General features: G+C 46.2%; 1 protein-coding gene across 1 annotated transcript in view; it reads right to left on the bottom strand.

Moving 5' to 3' along the window:
* LOC147453721 (acetyl-CoA acetyltransferase 2-like) overlaps positions 1-18,732 on the bottom strand; it is a 154,202-nt gene that overhangs the window by 117,040 nt on the left and 18,430 nt on the right. Inside the window, exon 5 of the mRNA XM_086516962.1 lies at positions 13,975-14,081. Coding sequence (XP_086373088.1) covers positions 13,975-14,081 — 107 coding nt within the window. The remainder of the gene's footprint in view (positions 1-13,974; positions 14,082-18,732) is intronic.

The raw sequence follows: 18,732 nt of genomic DNA, 5'->3' as shown, positions 1-18,732 counted from the left end.
TTATAATTCTTTGAAAACATGAGAGAAGGGAGAAGATCGACACAGTATTGGGGACCAGAAGATGGGCTGGTCCCCCCCCCCCGTTAAGAGTATTCTTTTATTCAGGGAGAATTCTTATACAAGCACGAGAACCCGAGGAAACCCCTCCGTTCTGTAGTCTTAGATCCGAAGGTCGTGCTTTCCCATAAAGGGCTTGGGCACAAGGCCGTTCCTTCCCGTGAGGGACTTAGGCGCGAAGCCATAATTTCCCGTAAGGGACTTAGGCGTGAAGCCGTACTTCCCGTGAAGGGCCTTCCCGTAAGACGGGAGATTCCTGCAAAACAAACCACACAAACACGCGACAACAATTCGTATGGCGAATCCACAATAGATACCTGTCGCTCTTGCGCGGGAAAAAGCGACTTCCGTGCTTCGTAGTCTCGCGATCTCTTGCAGCAGAGTCTTCTCTTGCTGACGTTTGTACCCCCTTTGAGTGAGGGCATGTGGTGCTTTTATAGCTCCTTGGCCACGGCACGAATAGCTGCTCGCGTAGAGATCGCGGCCGTTTTTTTTTTTTGTTTTTTTTTTTTTGCGATGTTCTACTCGAAATAAGGAGAGAGAATTTGTTGGCTGGTTTTGTTGCTTTATCTTCTAAGTGGCTGCCCACTTATTAAGTGGGCGGCCGGCATATTTTAAAATTGGTATGAACCTACCCAAAAACTCAATAAAACCTTATAAGTTAAAACCAATGCATTTCACAACACTTCCCAGGCGTCCCTGGATGCAACCACACGCACGAATGCAATGCAAACATAGATTCCTCGCGGGAAAGCGTCTGCCTTCCCGCGATTGTTCCTGCTTTTCGTAAAAAGCTTCATTGAACCCATCTTTATTCTTGTGCTTGCGTTCTTACGCGTATTTTCTTACTCAGTTCGGATTTCCTCCTTAGCCTACAGAATGCCCCCTTACTGATGCACCCGTCACCCATCATGTGACGCATCAGAGGCACTCGTAACCCGGCCCTTTCCACCGAACTTACGGAAACTCCTTCGCGATGTTTACCATCACCCATCAAATGACACATCAGAGTTGTCCGTTCCTGATGGCAATTCCTGTAGCTACAATCTTTTTAACAGTTCTTAGTGCACATAATAAAATATCCTAAAAAAGAAATTTAATCATTAAAAATAAGAAATAGTCCAATTAGCAACATCCCTCTGGCTTCTAAACAGTTGACCTCAACTGTAGTGCTTGGACATATACCTCCAATATCTCGGAATAAGCTGCTAATTCCTCCTGAGTCATCCACTGAGCATCTACGTTCGAATAATTCTTGAACTTAACCAAATACTTCCGTGTTATCTTTCCGGACTTAAGGGGCCGCTCCTGATGACTTACAATCTGCTCCGGTTGGAGTATTTCTTCTGTTTCCTCAACCTCAGGAGGTTCCTCAGCACTTGACTAACTCGGAGGCGGTCCCACATACGGCCGGAGTAAACTGACATGGAAAGCATTGTGGATCCTCCAATTAGGCGGTAACTCTAATCGGAATGTAACATCATTCACTTGCTCAGTGATCTTAAACGGCCCATAATAACGGGTAGAAAGTTTTACCACCTTCCCCTTATGAGACTCTTGTTTCTTAAGTCTTGCCTTCTCAAACTTGAGTAAGACTAACTGCCCGACCGTTAAGTCGAGATTCCTCCTGTGCTTGTCTGCAGCTTTCTATTGCTTTTCTTGAGAGCGTAGAATAGCTCTCCTCACTTGCCCGTAGGCTGTGTCCAAATCCTAGACAAATTCGTCAGCTGCGAAAATCTTATCCTTAGTTAAAAGGATAGGTGGAAGCAAAGGCTTACCATAAAGAATCTCAAAAGGTTCTTTCCTCGTCGATGAGTGTATGGTATTGTTATACGTATACTCGACAAGAGGCAAATATTTCTCCCAGTCAGATTGCCGGTCTGACACATAAGCTTTTAACATATCCAATACTGTGGAATTGGCTATCTCACTTTGCCCGTCCGTTTGAGGATGGTACGCAGATGAAGAATTCAGCTTTGTACCAAGATTATCCATCAAGGCACACCAAAAATTTCCTGTCATGCGACGATCTCGATCACTCACAATTGACTTAGGCATTCCATGATGCTTAAAGATCTGTGCTAGAAAGACCCTAGCCATATGATCTGCTTTGATCGTTTTCTTGACTGGTATAAAGTGTGCTTGCTTGCTAAACCGGTCCACAATGGTCCAGATCGCGTCATTTCTAGTCTGAGTTCTAGGGAGGTCCATGATGAAGTCCATGGCAATACTTTCCCAGGGTTCATTAGGCACAGGCAAAGGTTGCAGCAACCCAGGCGTCTTATGCCGATCATACTTCACTTTTTGGCAAACCAAGCATTCCCTGACATACTTATCAATGTCTGCTTTAAGACTTGGCCAAAAGAAATATCTTTCCATTGCTAAGGTCAAAAGGAGAATACCCCGATGACCCGCATAAGGCGAAGCGTGTGCTTCATCCGTGATCTTCTTTCTTAATGGTTCCGCCACACATATGGCCTGATGGTGGTAGAGATAACCGTCCCGAATGGAATAGGGAAACTCATTCTCTCCATGATGTAGCTTTCCCCAAATGGTGAAGAAGTCTGGATCATTCGGATACAGATCTGGTAGTGCTTCTAATTCTTGGTGATACACCGAAGTGATAGCGTTCACCCTTGGCCGCCTAGACAATGCATCTGCGACTACATTCTTACTCCCAGCCGTGTGAAGGATCTGGAAGTGAAAAATAGACAAAAAGTTTGCCCACCTCATCTGCTTCTCAGATAGTTTCCTTTGCGTAAGAAAATACCGCAAACTCTGGTGATCAATCTTGATCACAAAATCCGCTCCTAGAAGATAGTGCTTCCAGTTGGATAAGGAGTGAATCACAGCCGTGAGTTCCTTTTCGTAGATTGATGCATGCAACTCTGCATCCTTAAGCCGTCTGCTTTCGTATGCCACTGCATGGCCTTCATGGTTTAACACTGCTCCGATGCAATCACCTGAAGCATCGCAGTGAACCTCAAATGGTTTCCTTAAGTCAAGCACTATCAACATAGGTCCATGGCTTAGCAAGTACTTGAGCCGATCAAAAGCTCCTTGTTGTCTCGATCCCCATCTGAAAGGAATCTTCTTCTTTGTCAAGTCATGAAGTGGTTCTGCTACATGAGCAAATCCTCGGACAAACCTTCGATAATACGAACATAATCCCAGGAAACTACGTACATCATGTACCGTAGTGGGAATAGGCCAATCTTCTACCACTCGGATCTTGGCAGGATCCATACTCACTTGATTGTGAGAGACTATATGGCCGAGATAGTGTATCTCTGAGAGAAAGAACTCGCTCTTCTTTGCATTCACATTCAACTCATGCTTTCGCAATTCTTGAAACACTAAGTCTAAGTGCTTCCGATGTTCCTCTTCTGACTTAGAGAAGATGAGTATGTCGTCAAAGAATACTCCCGTAAAAGCTCGATACGGGCTGAAAATGCGGTCCATCATGCGATTGAATGTCGCAGGAGCATTGGTCAAGCCGAAAGGCATTACCAAAAATTCATATAGTCCAAAGGTTGTGCGGAAAGCAGTCTTATGGACATCCTCAGGGGCGATCCGTATCTGATGATACCCACTCTTTAAGTCTATGCGACTAAAGACACTTGCACCCTGCAACTTATCAAGTATATCATCAATCCAAGGGATCGGAAAGCGATTCTTGATTGTGATCTTGTTTAAAGACCTATAGTCTATGCACATTCGAAACGTGCCATCTTTCTTCTGCACCAGTAGAACTGGAGAGCAGTAGGGTGAAGCACTTGGCCGTACTAACCCTTTCTTTAGAAGCTTGTTGACTTGCTTCAAAATTTCCTCTTGCTGAGCAAGACTTACCCGATAAGGGGGTTGATTGGGAGGCGAGCTACCCGGTATGAGATCTATGCGGTGATCTTCCGGGCATACCGGAGGGAGTTCATCAGGAAGTGTTTCCGTGAAACAATCCTTGTACTTTTCAATAAATTGAAGACGCTTAATTTCCAGACTAGAGAGAGAGTGTCCCTACTAGTTTTATCCTTTGCAAAAATCAAGCAAGCAGAAACACACTTCTTCATTTCTTTCTTAATGGAGATATGGCTTACAATTGGGAACTGCCAATCTCCTGCATCAGCTTGAATCTTTATTTTCTTACCCCCATGATCAAAAGTGAGGGTCTTTTCCACATAATCGGGAATAGGTGTCATGTGAAAGTGCCATGGCATACCCAAGATGATATCACATCCCTCCATGGGTGCCATCAAAAATGATTCGCGGCCCTTGTACTCGCCAATCCGAAGATTGAGCTGTCCTTGCACGGGAGTTGCATTGGTTGTCAACCCCTCGAATGCCGATCCGGATGTAACCGGTGTGCCAAGTTGAGACCGTGTGAGGCACAAACGTTCCGCAGTATCCAGGGAGATGAAGTTATCCGTGGATCCTCGATCATAAAGAATCAGTACTCGCTGGTTGTTCAAAGACCCCCAGCCCTTCAGAAGTTGACGCTTTCCTTTCTCCGTTTCTGTGTTTCCTTGAACATCTGGAATTGAGTTCGAGCTTGGCGGTGCGGGTTCCTTCCTTGCTTTTTCTTGCCTCGCAGAAGCTTGTTCTTGCCGTTGCTGCTTTAGAGGGCATTCCGGTTTCATATGTCCTTTCTCGCCACAGTAGAAGCATCTTCCTTCCTCTCTGAAAGTTTGGAGTTGAGTAGGAGAAAGATACTTAGTTCGCTTGCCAGTGCCCTCTGGCTTCTTAGAATGATCATCGTCTCTAGATGGAGGACGTTTTCTTCCTTGGCCCCCTTGGTCATCGTAGACCCCTCTTTGTCTTGCACGGTAAGTGCTATGCTCCATCTTTCTGGGCGTCCCAGTTGAGTGCAAATCCTCAGCAATGATTGCTCACTCCATCATCCTTTGAAGAGTATCATGCAGATACACCTTCATACTCTTTCGAAGCTGCGGTTGGAAACCCGCTTCGAACTTTCTTTTCTTTTCCTCGTCGGCAATCTTCATGAAGGGAGTGACCTTCAGAAGAACCAACCAATACTTGTCCACATAGGTCGTTACTTTTTCATGTTCCTTCTGGGCAAGCCAGTCCCATTCCTTCCGTATGTCCTGCTCGAAGTCAGGTGGAAGAAATTGTTCATAAAATTCAGATTTAAAGCTCTCCCAAGTTCTGGCCTGAGAACCTTCCAGAATCTTAGCTAGCCACCAATTACTTGCCGTTTCCTTGAGGTGTATCCCCACATGGCGTAATTTGGATCTTTCTATGAAGTGCCCATTGGTAAAGGCGACTTTAAACTGTCTGATGAAGGACAGTGCTTTGGAGATGTCTCTCCGTCCATTGTAGGTTTCGAACTTGATGTCCTTGTCGCCCGATTCGAAGACTCTCATGCGATGTTGAGACTTGCGACCATGCTTCTTGAATCGAGGCTTATCTTTAGGTTGATGAAGAGTAGTAGTAATAGGGCTTCCTCCTTCTGACGAGATGATCGAGAAGTAGACGTATAATCAGGAGAGTAAGATGGAGATGAGATAGAGATGTCCTTGCTCTCGTCTAGCAAAGAGAGCGCTTTTTCCTGGCCTTTCCTTGGAGTAGGCCGTTCATTACGATCCGAAGATCCTTTGTGCACCTCGGCACGTTCTTCTTCTCTTGCCTCCTGTGGTCTCAAGCCAACAGTGTTGTCTGGATGCTTAACTGCATCAGTTCCATTCGTTTTCTTCATTCCGCCCAAAAGCTTTTGGACGTCTGGCAACAATAAGATTTGTTGCAAATCCGCAAGCTGATCTTGCACTTGTTGAAGCTCCTCTTCAACGCTTCTCCCTTGGCTTGACATGGTTCTTCCCGTTCTTCCCGGAATCGTCCTTCTTTGCAGAGAAAGAGAGGAGTCCGAGCTCTGATACCACTGTCACAAAACGGGAGCGTACACGAGCACTTAGAAAATCTGAAAATTATAATTCTTTGAAAACATGAGAGAAGGGAGAAGATCGACACAATATTGGGGACCAGAAGATGGGCTGGTCCCCCCCCGTTAAGAGTATTCTTTTATTCAGGGATAATTCTTATACAAGCACGAGAACCCGAGGAAACCCCTCCGTTCTGTAGTCTTAGACCCGAAGGTCGTGCTTTTCCGTAAAGGGCTTGGGCACAAGGACGTTCCTTCTTGTGAGGGACTTAGGCGCGAAGCCGTAATTTCCCGTAAGGGACTTAGGCGTGAAGCCGTATTTCCCGTGAAGAGCCTTCCCGTAAGACGGGAGATTCTTGCAAAACAAACCACACAAACACGCGACAACAATTCGTATGGCGAATCCCCAATAGATACCTGTCGCTCTTGCGCGGGAAAAAGCGACTTCCGTGCTTCGTAGTCTCGCGATCTCTTGCGGCAGAGTCTTCTCTTGCTTACGTTTGTACCCCCTTTGAGTGAGGGCATGTGGTGCTTTTATAGCTCCTTGGCCATGGCACGAATAGCTGCTCGCGTAGAGATCGCGGCCGGTTTTTTTTTTTTTTTTTTTTTGCGATGTTCTACTCGAAATAGGGAGAGAGAATTTGCTAGCTGGTTTTGTTGCTTTATCTTCTAAGTGGCTGCCCACTTATTAAGTGGGCGGCCGGCATATTTTAAAATTGGTATGAACCTACCCAAAAACTCAATAAAACCTTATAAGTTAAAACCAATGCATTTCACAACACTTCCCAGGCGTCCCTGGATGCAACCACATGCACGAATGCAATGCAAACATAGATTCCTCGCGGGAAAGCGTCTGCCTTCCCGCGATTGTTCCTGCTTTTCGTAAAAAGCTTCATTGAACCCATCTTTATTCTTGTGCTTGCGTTCTTACGCGTATTTTCTTACTCAGTTCGGATTTCCTCCTTAGCCTATGGAATGCCCCCTTACTGATGCACCCGTCACCCATCATGTGACGCATCAGAGGCACTCGTAACCCGGCCCTTTCCACCGAACTTACGGAAACTCCTTCGCAATGTTTACCGTCATCCATCAAATGACACATCAGAGTTGTCCGTTCCTTCCTGATGGCAGTTCCTGTAGCTACAATCTTTTTAACAGTTCTTAGTGCACATAATAAAATATCCTAAAAAAGAGATTTAATCATTAAAAATAAGAAATAGTCCAATTAGCAACAGTTCTTACCGTTCTAAGGATTCTAAGGAGTCTGAGAGGTACTTTGAGAAGACTTATTCTCCTTAGGCTTTCCCTTATTGTGCTTCATCTCTTGTGCGAGAGCAATCGCTACCACCTTGTTGAGATCCATTGGATCGAGTACCTCGACATCATACTTTATATACTCGTCCAATCCATAAAGGAATGCCTCCTTGATCTCATCATCCGATTTGCGTAATTGGGTGCCGAGCTCCAAAACACGATTAGAGAAAGACATAACTGGCATACTATTTTGCTTGAGACTGCACCAATCGTCTTTCAACCGTGCTAGGTACTGGGGTGGCATAAACTACGCCTTGAGCTTGTCTTGGAAGTCGGCCCAATTGAAAGAAAGGGGCACGACTTCTTCGGCTTCCTCTAGGTGCGCACTCAACTGTGCCTCTTGCCATGCGTGGTACCAATTAATGACATCACCAGCAAGGCACATGGCTGCCGTCAAAACCTTGCTATTTCCTGTCTTCTTAGTTGTCGCAAAATAAGCATTAGATTGATGCAACCAAGAATGAATAGCACTAGCATCCATCTTACCGTCATACTTACTGAATGTGATCTTCTCTGTGACGGGATTGTTAGAGTCCGAGTCTCTACTTGTGCTACTTGATGAACTACCAACGTCTTTGACTGACTCGGGTTTCAAGGTAAGTACCTGTAGGACCAACTCTTGCATGCGTTTCTCTACGCCTCACGCTCTAACTCCAAGGCTGCTCGTCTGTCTTCAGCCGCCAAGCGCGCTTGCTCGCGCTCACGCTCCAAGGCTAACCGTCTTTCTTCGCGCTCGCGATCCAATTCTGCCTTTCTTTCTTTGCGCTCGATCCAATTTTGCCTTTCTTTCTTTGCGCTCGTGATCCAATTCTGCTTTGCTTTCCTCTCCCGCCAAGCGCGCTTGCTCATGCTCGCGATCCAAGGTTTCCTTTCTTTCCTCGGCCGCCAAGCGCTTGCTCACGCTCGCAATCCAAGGCTGCTTTTCTTTCTTCGCACTCACACTCTTAAGGTGGCGTGTTGCACTTCTTGCTGTAACATCATGTCCATCATCGTCTTGACCAAAGCCTCGATAGGATTTGGTGCAACCCTTGGCGTAGATGGGGAGGAGGGACGGTCGGAAAAACCTCGTGGTGGGGAAAATTCTTCTTCGCCACCTCCATGTTCATCACCTTCACGCAAAGTATCCATTCTGCTACGGGTGATGACCATACACTGAGCTCTTGGTACTTAAGTCCACGGAACCTGGGTTCTTGGGTTCTTGAGTTCTTGAGGTTCTTGAAGTCTTTCTTTAGCTTGCAATCTGTGTTAGAGAAGGATCTTCTCTTACCTGCGCTCTACTCTTTCCTGCAAGCGCACCCCTTGGCGGCCTTGCGCTCACACCAAGGTTTCTTTTTCCCACCTCACGTCGATTGGCCAGCCGCTAAGTGCACGGTTCATTCTCAATGAGTGAAAAGAGGAACGAGGGGAGGCCGCACAAGCCCTTCTTTCTTGGGTTTCCTATCACTCTTCAAAAACACGATTAGGAATCGACAGGCCCAAGTGCACCTGGGTTACGTGCGACCGCAACAAGCGAAAAAATTTCTTATGGTTCTTTCCTTGAGTGATACAGAACATTGCCAAAGCTCTGTTACCAATGTAAGGTGCAGCGGAAGTGAATGTTGAACTTTGCTCAAGATGAGTGCTCCAAACTGTGCTCAAGGGTTCCTTTTACTTACGGAAGGGAGAGCCTTCCGTTCCTTTAGTGAGAGAGTGCAAATGATCACAAACAAAGTGTGAATGAAGGTGTTGAGACTGCGAGATAGAGAGAGAAGAATACGACACCAAAATGTTGTCAAACCCTACTCCAAGGACCCCACACTCTCTATGGCGAGAGAGGTCTATGCTATTGATTGCACAAATCAGGTACAATCATCTAGATGCAATGGACTTGCCTATGATGTCGACGACGAGACGGGCTGAAATTTGAAAACGCTAGGGGCTAAAATCTGCAAATCTTCTATCTGTTGAATTCTGACTCTATGTCGGTGACGACGGCAATGACGACGGCGCAACGACGATGCGCTGAAAACGCAGATGCTGAAATCTGCGAATAGCGGCTGAAACTGCAAACGCTGGCTGATTTGACCGTGCGACGAGGATCTGTTGCGGCAAGTGAGATCTGCAAGGTTTGCGACTTGATTTGCGGTGTCGAAGTGCTGAAAACTGAAAACGCTGATGCTATGTGCTGATCTGTCGCCGGAAATCTGCAAGACGCTAGGTATCTGCAAGATGCAAAAATGCTAGGCCTGATCTGTTGCAAAAGCGCCAGGCTGATTCTGTGATCTGCTAACGCCAGGGCTGATCTGCAAACTGCAAAATGCTAGGGCTGATCTGCTGAAAAACGCTAGGCTAGTCTTGAGCCAAAACGCTGGTCTTGATCTGCTGTTGGCTGGAAACGCTAGGCCTCTTGCCGGTCTTGTTGAGAAGGTGTCTGTGAGTTGGTGGACTCCTGCTGCCTCTTCTGCCAGAAAGTGCTAGCGCTAGGTTTCTTATATATTAACTTACCAACTTTGCCCTACCCAGTTTCCCAACTAATAATAAGTGAAAAATGGCTAAATTAGGGAAAATGGATTCTGTGCACTATAAAATGCTCATGATGGCTACTGACTCTAATTCTAATGATCATGTTGTGTGCAACCAGAGGATATGCAACTACTCTAAGTACCTGGACATGCACGGCCTGCGCACAAGCTCACAAAGGTGCCAAAACACTTCCTAAGATGACATGAACCCTAGACCTGAAGTAGCTTGTCCACATGCACATAGGGTTAATTGTGCACGTGACAATTAGCTTCACTTGATTGAGCAAAATGTTTCAATGCAAGCATGAAAATGTTTCACCCTCCAGGTCTAACAAAACACGTTTCATGGTAACCATAAATTGCAATTCAATACTCGTTTTCTCAGTAGTACTGAATAAAATTAAGTCAAACTCACACAAGTAAAGCTACATATGTATTCTTCTTTTGCATATCATGTATACTGATGCATCTAAATTGATGGTATAAAATGCACATATTGATCAAATAACAAGTGATACATAAGATTCAGGCTTTAGATTATTTAGAGGTCCATTATTCAGCTACTCTCTATTTTCCACTCGAAAATGAGTGATTTGTTTTTTCGAATAACCTCTACATTCTAGTTAACTCTCCCAAAGTGACATTCCCAGTTGGCAGCTCTACTCAGTGTCACAGATACCACCAAAACAAGTCAGATGAAGTTGTATGTACAACAAGTCTGTACAAGTGTATGTAGAAGGCATTGTTGTATATTTTTCTGATAGCCGAATTTTTTTATCATCTGAGAAAAGTCCCGATCAACCAATTAACACCAATCAAACTAGGCATGACACAGCTTCCCAGAGAAAACTTGTGAACACGACAGGAACGGTTAGTGATCGCATGAAGGAGCACGAGACGCGGGCTACTATTACACCACTAAGATGGGTGAGGTGATAGCAAGGGGGTCTACTAAACAAAATTTGTGTGAGGTGAAACTGGAAGGCTGCTGCACGAGGGCACAGGGACGGCAAGAGTGGTAAGTTGAACAGAAGCAACAAAAGAGGCAAAAGACGATACGCTCCAAATTGGAATAAATTTTTTCCAAAAAAACACCAAGTTCATATGAGTGGAAGTAGAGGAGAAAAGAAAGACAAATAGACATCTGGCCCTGAGCTGCCAATTTCAGTGTCCCTAAAGGTATTTCTTAATGCTATAGAGAGAGGACGTTGTACAACTTTAGAGGAGTCTAAGATGTGGGCTCCTAAGCTTGTGCTCCTGTAGTGCGGATAATGTATCGTGCTCTCTACAGTGGGTGCTCCTCAGTGCAATGTGCGCGACAATCTCACTCAAAACAGATTGAAAATATAGGAACAATAGATAACAACTGACCACACACAGACACAACAGCAGACCAGAACATATGACTCGACTATCTCAAAGAACCGATAGACTCTGGCGTGGCAGCACACTCAGCTCCAGCCCAGGACTCACAGGTACAATGGGGTGTCGAGGCTCATATGTGCAGGGATGGTGCAGACGTGCTGTGTATAGACTCGCTACTCAAAACGACAACGCTGGACCATATAAGAAGAACATGATCTCTATGACCCAACAGCTACTACTCATGTCCCACCATAAAGAGCCATCAACGGCTCATAAATGTCAGCCATCTAAGTCTATCTCCAGACGGAGTAGTGGTGATGACCTGACCACGATGTCCACTAGAACCAACGTCGTATCCCTGCCACGTGTGTCGCTGCCCAGCCCAGAGAGTCCGTCCAGTGTGAACCAGACCAGACCAACTGTACTAATTGTGTCCTGTGAAAGTGACATTGTAGCCTACTACAGGTGGCAGTAAACCCGAAGGGGGCATTCCTGTGGAGGGTGCCCTGGAGAGCGGCATGAGCTACACCAAACCACAGCCTTAGTCTCCTGCTGAGACTTGAGCTCTTCTAGCTCGCGGTTGATCTATTCCAATGCCTCGTGATGTGGAGGCTTCTCCTGTCTAAGAGAGAAGGACCTCTCCTCTTGAAGAGCTCGTTGTAACTTTAGGGCTTCCAATTCCCTGCGTAAAGAAGTTAAAAGGATCAGAAGGACTTTCCAAAAACACTGAAGGGGTCTCTACTTGAGGAGAGCTGGTGAACAGCTTCCTAGCTCCCTCTATCCTAGTAGCAGCCACGACAAACTCTTCCAGAGTGGCGTTGGGTCGGAGACTCTCTCGGAGTGTTTGCTGAGAAGTTTGGGAAGAGCCTTCTCCACCCACTTCTTAACCATAAATTCACCAGGTTGTTGGGGAAGCTTGGCAACCAGAGACTTGGTTTTAGTCATGAGTTCTACAAAAGTCTCCTCTGGCTGGAGCACCATGTTGGCCAACTCATCCAAAACCTTTTTCTGGTAGTCACCAGGCCTGAATGCTGCACAGAATTGTTGTCTTAGAGCTGCCCAAGTTGCAAAATGGTTCTCTGCAAACTGAGTGTACCATTTGTTTGCTAAGCCATCCAAGGTAGATGGAAAGAGTACCAAATAAGCATCTTCTCTATTAAGACCACAACCTCTACAGAGAGATACAAACCTCCTTGCATGGTCGTCTGCATCTTCTGAAGAGAGTCCCTTGAAGGTAGGAAACTTGATGTTTACCTTGGCCAAAACACTGGTCAACGCCTCCATGGCCGCTTGCTCAGGAGCCCGTTGCTCAATAGCTTGCTGTAACAAAATGGGAGAGAGCTTTATTGGGGAAGGTGACCCGGAAGATGTAGAACCGGATGGAGCCGTATGTGGAGGTATGGGTGATGAGGTTGGTGGACTTCTACTTGGTACCAAGGGTTGACGTCTTCTGTTGTAGTGCTTCAGAGGACTCAGTAGTGCGCTTTGACGCTCTAATGAACCCCTTGTATGTGTCATGCAGTGACCACAAACCCAACCAAGCTTTGGGCAAGAAGACCTTTAACTGGCTGAACACGGGTCTAGACTATACTAGACCAAGGCGAGTGGCTAGACCACCTGGCTGGACCAGGGACGAGGAGGGACTAGACCAGGGACGAGGAAGGACTAGACCAAGGACAAGGAAGCCCTAGACCAGGACGAGAGCTGGTTGGACCAGGGCGAGAGAGGACCAGACCAACAGGCTGCACAATGCAAGGCAAAGTAGGCGAAGCTAGGTAAAAACCAGCTAGCTCCTCGATTTGTACCTCAATAGAGAGTGAGACTTCAGTTGAGGTCCCATCGGGCGTGCCAAAAATGAGAGCACTTGTAGCACGGATAACGTGTTGTGCTCTCTACAATGGGTGCTCCTCCATGAAATGTGTGCGACAATCTCACTCAAAACAAACTGAAAACATAGGAACATTAGATAACAACTGATCACACAGAGGCACAACAGCAGGCCAGAACATATGACTCGACTATCTCAAAGAACCGATACAAACTCTGGTGTGGCAGCGCACTCAGCTCCAACCCAAGACTCACAGGTACAATGGGGTGTCGAGGCTCAGATGTGCAGGGATGGTGCTGACGTGCTGTGTGTATAGACTCGCTACTCAAAACGACGACGCTAGACCATATAAGAAGAAGATGATCTCTATGACCCAACAGCTACTACTCATGTCCCACCATAAAGAGCCACCAACGGCTCATAAATGTCAGCCATCTAAGTCTATCTCGTGACTGAGTGGTGGTGGTGGTGACCTGGCCACAATGTCCACTAGAACCACCGTCATATCCCTGCCACGTGTGTCGCTGCCCAGCCCAGAGAATCCGTCCAGTGTGAACCAGACCAAACCAACGGTACTAATTGTGTGTCCTGTGAAATTGACACTGTAGCCTGCTACAGCTCCACATGTATACTACTGTAGAGATCTAGAACTCCTACCAAACAAATACACAAAAAAGTAAGTCCTTAGGGATATGAGAAGCCAACACACCAAAAGCTGGAGATTGAGCAGACTGAAAAGGGAGGCGCAAAAAGAGAGGGCAGAAGGGAAGGCAGGGGTGTGTGTATGTTTGTGTTTTCTTTTCTTATTTTTTGGGCGTGGGGGGGGGCTGGGGTCCATATTGATGAAGTCCCTATATACAAACAAATAGACCATGCTAATGCATAATGTATTTCTATAAACATTGAAGTATATGTAGTCATATTATACATTTTATACAAGCATGCACAATGCCAAAAAGATGAACATTGATAAGAAAAGATAAACACCAATAAAAAATGTAGCCAATTCTTATACAAACCAATGCAGCTTGCCGTGCAGGTGCTTGTCCCAGTCCTCCACTTAGAACATTCCCCATGTAGACCTCTTCAATAAACTTGGACTGTATCTTTGCATCTTCCAATGCACCTAGTAGTGACACAAAAGGAGTATATCATCAAACAAAAAAAAATGGCAATTGCTTAAGCGTAAATCTATTTGGATTCTCTGTGCTAATACAAAAAAGGGGTAAGAAAAAAAGACAGCTTAAGTACCTTCACATGTTAAAGATAAAACAAAACATATCATAGATAAGGGTATGATCTTTAAGAAAGTACACATGCATCCATGACTTCGATGACCTATATCTCGACCGTATGCATCTCTCACGCCGGTTGCCCGACTACACCTTGTACAACCTTTTTGTGCAAGAAGGTTATGTAAGGGTTCCAATTAGGGATCTATCCGGACATGCTAGTCTTTCAAACAGGCTCACAAGGCTTCCAGTATACAATCCCCTAGATTACCTAGACTACAGATTCGCTCTAGGTCATAGTACCATGTCCATGTGGCCCATCGAGCCCATGTGCACAAGCTTCTTCCAAGGTTTCTACAAGCCCATCAGCCCTACTCAAAGATATAGATTAGTCTGTATGAGAGAGAGAGAGAGAGAGAGAGAGAGAGAGAGAGAGAGATTTGGGAAAGGCTCTCCATGCTAATAACATACAAGTGACCAAGGGTGGTCCGGCATAAAACTGTGTGAAATCTCTGGCATGTGTGAAATGCTCAGCCACTAAGCCATCATGATCATATGCTCTCCCAGTCCTCATCATGTCAATGGCTTTCCTCACCATCTCAGCGGTGAAAAAGACACGTGTGTGGGCATGGATGGGGGGGGTCGGGAAGGGGGGGCTGCTCAGGAACTGTGTACAGAGATGATGCATACTGGCCCTAGGCCTCTGTAGAAGTGATGGCAGGGGGGGGGGGGAGTGCTCATGAAAGAGCCACCATGCCTCACGTGAGTCCTGGCTCAAGAATAGTTGGTATAGATCCTGCTCTAGGCGAGCCAAAAATGCCCTCTTCTTCCGCCGCACTAGGCGTCGGAAGTCAATCTGTGACTATCTGTGAGTGATGTCCCCCAAAAGCACCTCCCTCTGAAGTCTAGCTCTAGTGTCCCGGCATTCCTCATCATACCAACTGTTCTAGGGCATGCTCCCCAAACAGTGTCTCTGCTTAGGCCGGGTATGTGGGTATGCCTCTGCTGCTGCATCATGTAGTGTCGGTGTCAGTATAGTAGTAAGCTCCTTCAGAGATCGCCCTGGCTCCTTTGTGCACAGGCGTCTGTAGATCCCATCTATGTATACAAAGTCCGTCTCCCGCGTGAAGGTGTAGCGAGTAGGGGTTGTTGCCCGTAGCCTATGTGCTACACTAAACTGAAAAGAGATGGTCAACGACACAAGAGCATGGTCCAATGCCACACCAACAGGTCTGGGTCCAACCGTGAGATCCTAGATACTAGAGATGAGGCTCGGCTGTGCCATGACATAATCCACTGTGCTGGCTCCATGTCTGTGTGAAAAGCATCTAAAATCCCCCGCAGCGGGAAATCGTTGTAGGCCATTCAAGATGGCCAATCCATGTGCAGTCCCCATGTCTATCAAGTGTCGTCCATACTCATTGTGTTCTCCATCCTGTAATAGTCTGGATAGGCCCGTCTCTGCAACATCCATTTCTCTCAGCATCTCCTCTGAAATATCATAAAATATTGTTTGATGATGGGCAATCCTAGCATTGAAATCCCCTAGAATGATGGTGCCACCATCTCTAGAGAACTCCCATATGTGATCATTCAAAATAGAAAAGGGGGACTGTCCTCTAGGTGGTACATAAACTGACGTACTCGGGGGAAAGTAGCAAATAGCAATGTAAAGATATCTACCTGTCTCTGCTCTCAATCTCACCCACGTACCTAGCTTGCTCATCCCTGCGGGCTATATGTATCAATGGCTGCAACTCCTCCCTGAATAACGCTACCACTCCTCCTGAGCCCCGCCCTCTGTGCTCTGATCGTGTCTCCTCCCTACAAGCTGTCTCCCATCTATATCCACTAATGTGCGGCATAGATTGCCCAGGGGCCTGATGTGTCACAGAGTAGAAGACGATGTCTCTTCCCGTAAAACTAACCTCAAAAGCACCCACATCAAGGCGCATAGATCCATTACAATTCCAAGTGACAACTTTGAGTGTGGTCCCATAGGTCTCGCACCGTCATGTGGAGCGCCGCTCTACAATCACCACCCGGCCATCTCTGTAGAAGGCCGTCTTTCCCTTCCATTGCTGCTTGAATCTCCGGCATTACCTCTCTCATATGTGCAAGCTATGTGAGAGTGAGGTCATCTCCAAGGAATATGCCCGTTTTCTTTAGTGTAGGGCGCTTCTTCAAGAAGTCCTTCTTTGCCTCCATGGATGGGAAACGCATGATTAAAGCTCTCCCTTTTGAAGTCTCCCCATTGCCTTGTGTCTTCTTCCCTACCCTCCATGCCTTTGCATGAGTAGCCTCACTACCCATCATGCGGAGAAGTTCTTCGACTTCCCCTTCCACATCATCTCGGTCTTTTAGACCAGTTACTCTTATATGCAAGGCTCTAGTTTTCCTTCGCTGCTCTTCTTCTAGAGTCATGTTCATGTTGAGAGAGAGAGAGAGAGAGATTTGGGAAAGGCTCTCCATGCCAATAACATACAAGTGACCAAGGGTGGTCCGGCATAAAACTGACATGCCAATGGGTAGACCGAGGACACACACAACTACGACTACTATTGACACTGCCAACTGCTCCTGCACACGAGACGACTGGCACGGTCTCGTCATGGACTGCCCTAGCCTCCTGTGGAACCGAGGCTCTGGTAGGATCTCCTCCTAGCAAGAAGGCTATCTGAAGGGAGAAGGAACCGGATCGGGGCTGCCCTATGGTGTGGCTGCCCCATGACAAACATGGATCTGCTCCTCTCGTATGCCTGCACCATGATGGCGGTGCTCTGCATCTACCGGATCATAGTGTCACAAAGTGATGACGTGGCTACGGACAGCAAAAACCCTAATTTCTGCCAGAAACCATAAAATTCTTGCAAAACCTAATTTCTGCCAGAAACCCTAATTTTCAGAAATCGCGGAAGCTAGAAAAAAAAAAATGATGAGCGACACAAATTTTGCTTTTTCTCTACGCAATGAGAAAGAGAGAGAGAATGCTTTTGCTTTCAAGTTTTGAGACTCTGTGAGAGAGAGAGAGCAATTGCTTTTGATTTGAAGCTTTTGGGGCTCTGCTTTTGGGCATCCCTTGTAACCTTTAAATTAGTGGTGAGGGCCTCACTTCTCAGAGCATCTGGACGCAGAGTCTGAGAGTGAATCCCGACCCACTCTCTTGTACTTTGAACTGATTAATATAAAAAGAAATACCGAAAGGGGCGCCAATCTTTGGGGCCAATATCTCTAGGAACAGAACTCCGCCGGGCCAGTGCAAATCTTTTGTGATCTGTGAATTGTTTTGAAGTGGTTATTTGGTGTTGTCGCGGTTGATTCTTGACTTGGAGTGTCCAAGTCTGTTACAAAGGTATCAGAGCACTGCCGATTTCTCTTCTATGGAAAATCCGATCCCCAATTCTTTTTCCCGCGGCACCTATGGCTTCACGCAAGGATCAGTCGACTCCCTCTGCATCTGGAGATGCGGGCAGGGATCACAACGAAGATTCAGACAGAGAGTATGGCCCACCTCGGCCTACTCAAGCGAAGCAAAGAGAGATGAAGCGTCGTCAATTGATCGGCGATGCAACAAAGATGATGCTCAGTTTTGCGAAGGATCCGAAATTGGAAAAATATATGAGCGAGACTTCTTTTCAGGAAGTGCATGAACAGTGGCAGAAAACCACTACACCACCACTGAAACCTGCTCTCAAGAAACCTTCTGATCACAAACAGTATTCAAAGAAGGAATTACAAGAGGTGGTTGATGCATGGATTGCTCAGCCTTTTGACGCGCAAAAGAAAGCCAAAAAGCACAGCAAAAAGGCACTGACTTCCCGGGATATTTGGGTCGTCAGTCAACTTTTGATAAGGCAAAGAAACAAAAGAAGCGTGTTCGATTTGAAGGAGTACCTAGTTCTTCTTCTTCTTCTTCTGACAACTCTTCTAGCTCTTCAGATTCGAGCGAAGAAGACAGAAAAGGTAAAAAGCAAAGCAAGAAACAAAGCTTCGGAAAGGGCAAGAAAAAGGAAAAGAAGGCTAAATCTCGCCCAGAGACTGACAGTTCTACTGAGGACTCGTCTACAGACAGCTCAAATTCTGATGATAACTTCTATGCGAGCAAGAAGAATTTTTACAAAGCCAACCAGTATGACTTTCTCGCAGATAAAAGCAAGAAAGTTTGAGAGTTTAAGGAAGGTGGCCACTCGATCAAATTTGATACTTTTTCAGGATACTCAGATGCTTCGAAGGCTTTCTCTTTTATACAGCAGTTTGACATCGCTTTCGCGGGAGGACGCTATTCAGAGCACTCCAAGATTCGGAGAGCTGCCTCTTACTTTAAGGGGAATGCTCGTACTTGGTGGTCCACGCTTCTTTTAAACAAGACTGTGCCAGTTAAATGGCTGAAATTTAAGAAGCTTTTTATTTCTTCTTGGTTGACGCTAGAATATGAACAAGATATACGAGCTGCTTGGAACCATCTTTGTATGACCAAGAAAGATACAAATCAATGCTTACTGTGAAAGATTCTGGAGCTCTTTTCTACCCGCCTCTTCATTCAAG

This window comes from Adiantum capillus-veneris, chromosome 7 (genome assembly GCF_014529385.1).
Source record: "Adiantum capillus-veneris isolate H3 chromosome 7, ASM1452938v2, whole genome shotgun sequence".
NCBI classification, from domain to species: Eukaryota; Viridiplantae; Streptophyta; class Polypodiopsida; order Polypodiales; family Pteridaceae; genus Adiantum; species Adiantum capillus-veneris.
The sequence above is the reverse complement of the archived record's forward strand: the minus strand, read 5'-3'. Positions and strand labels throughout refer to the sequence as shown.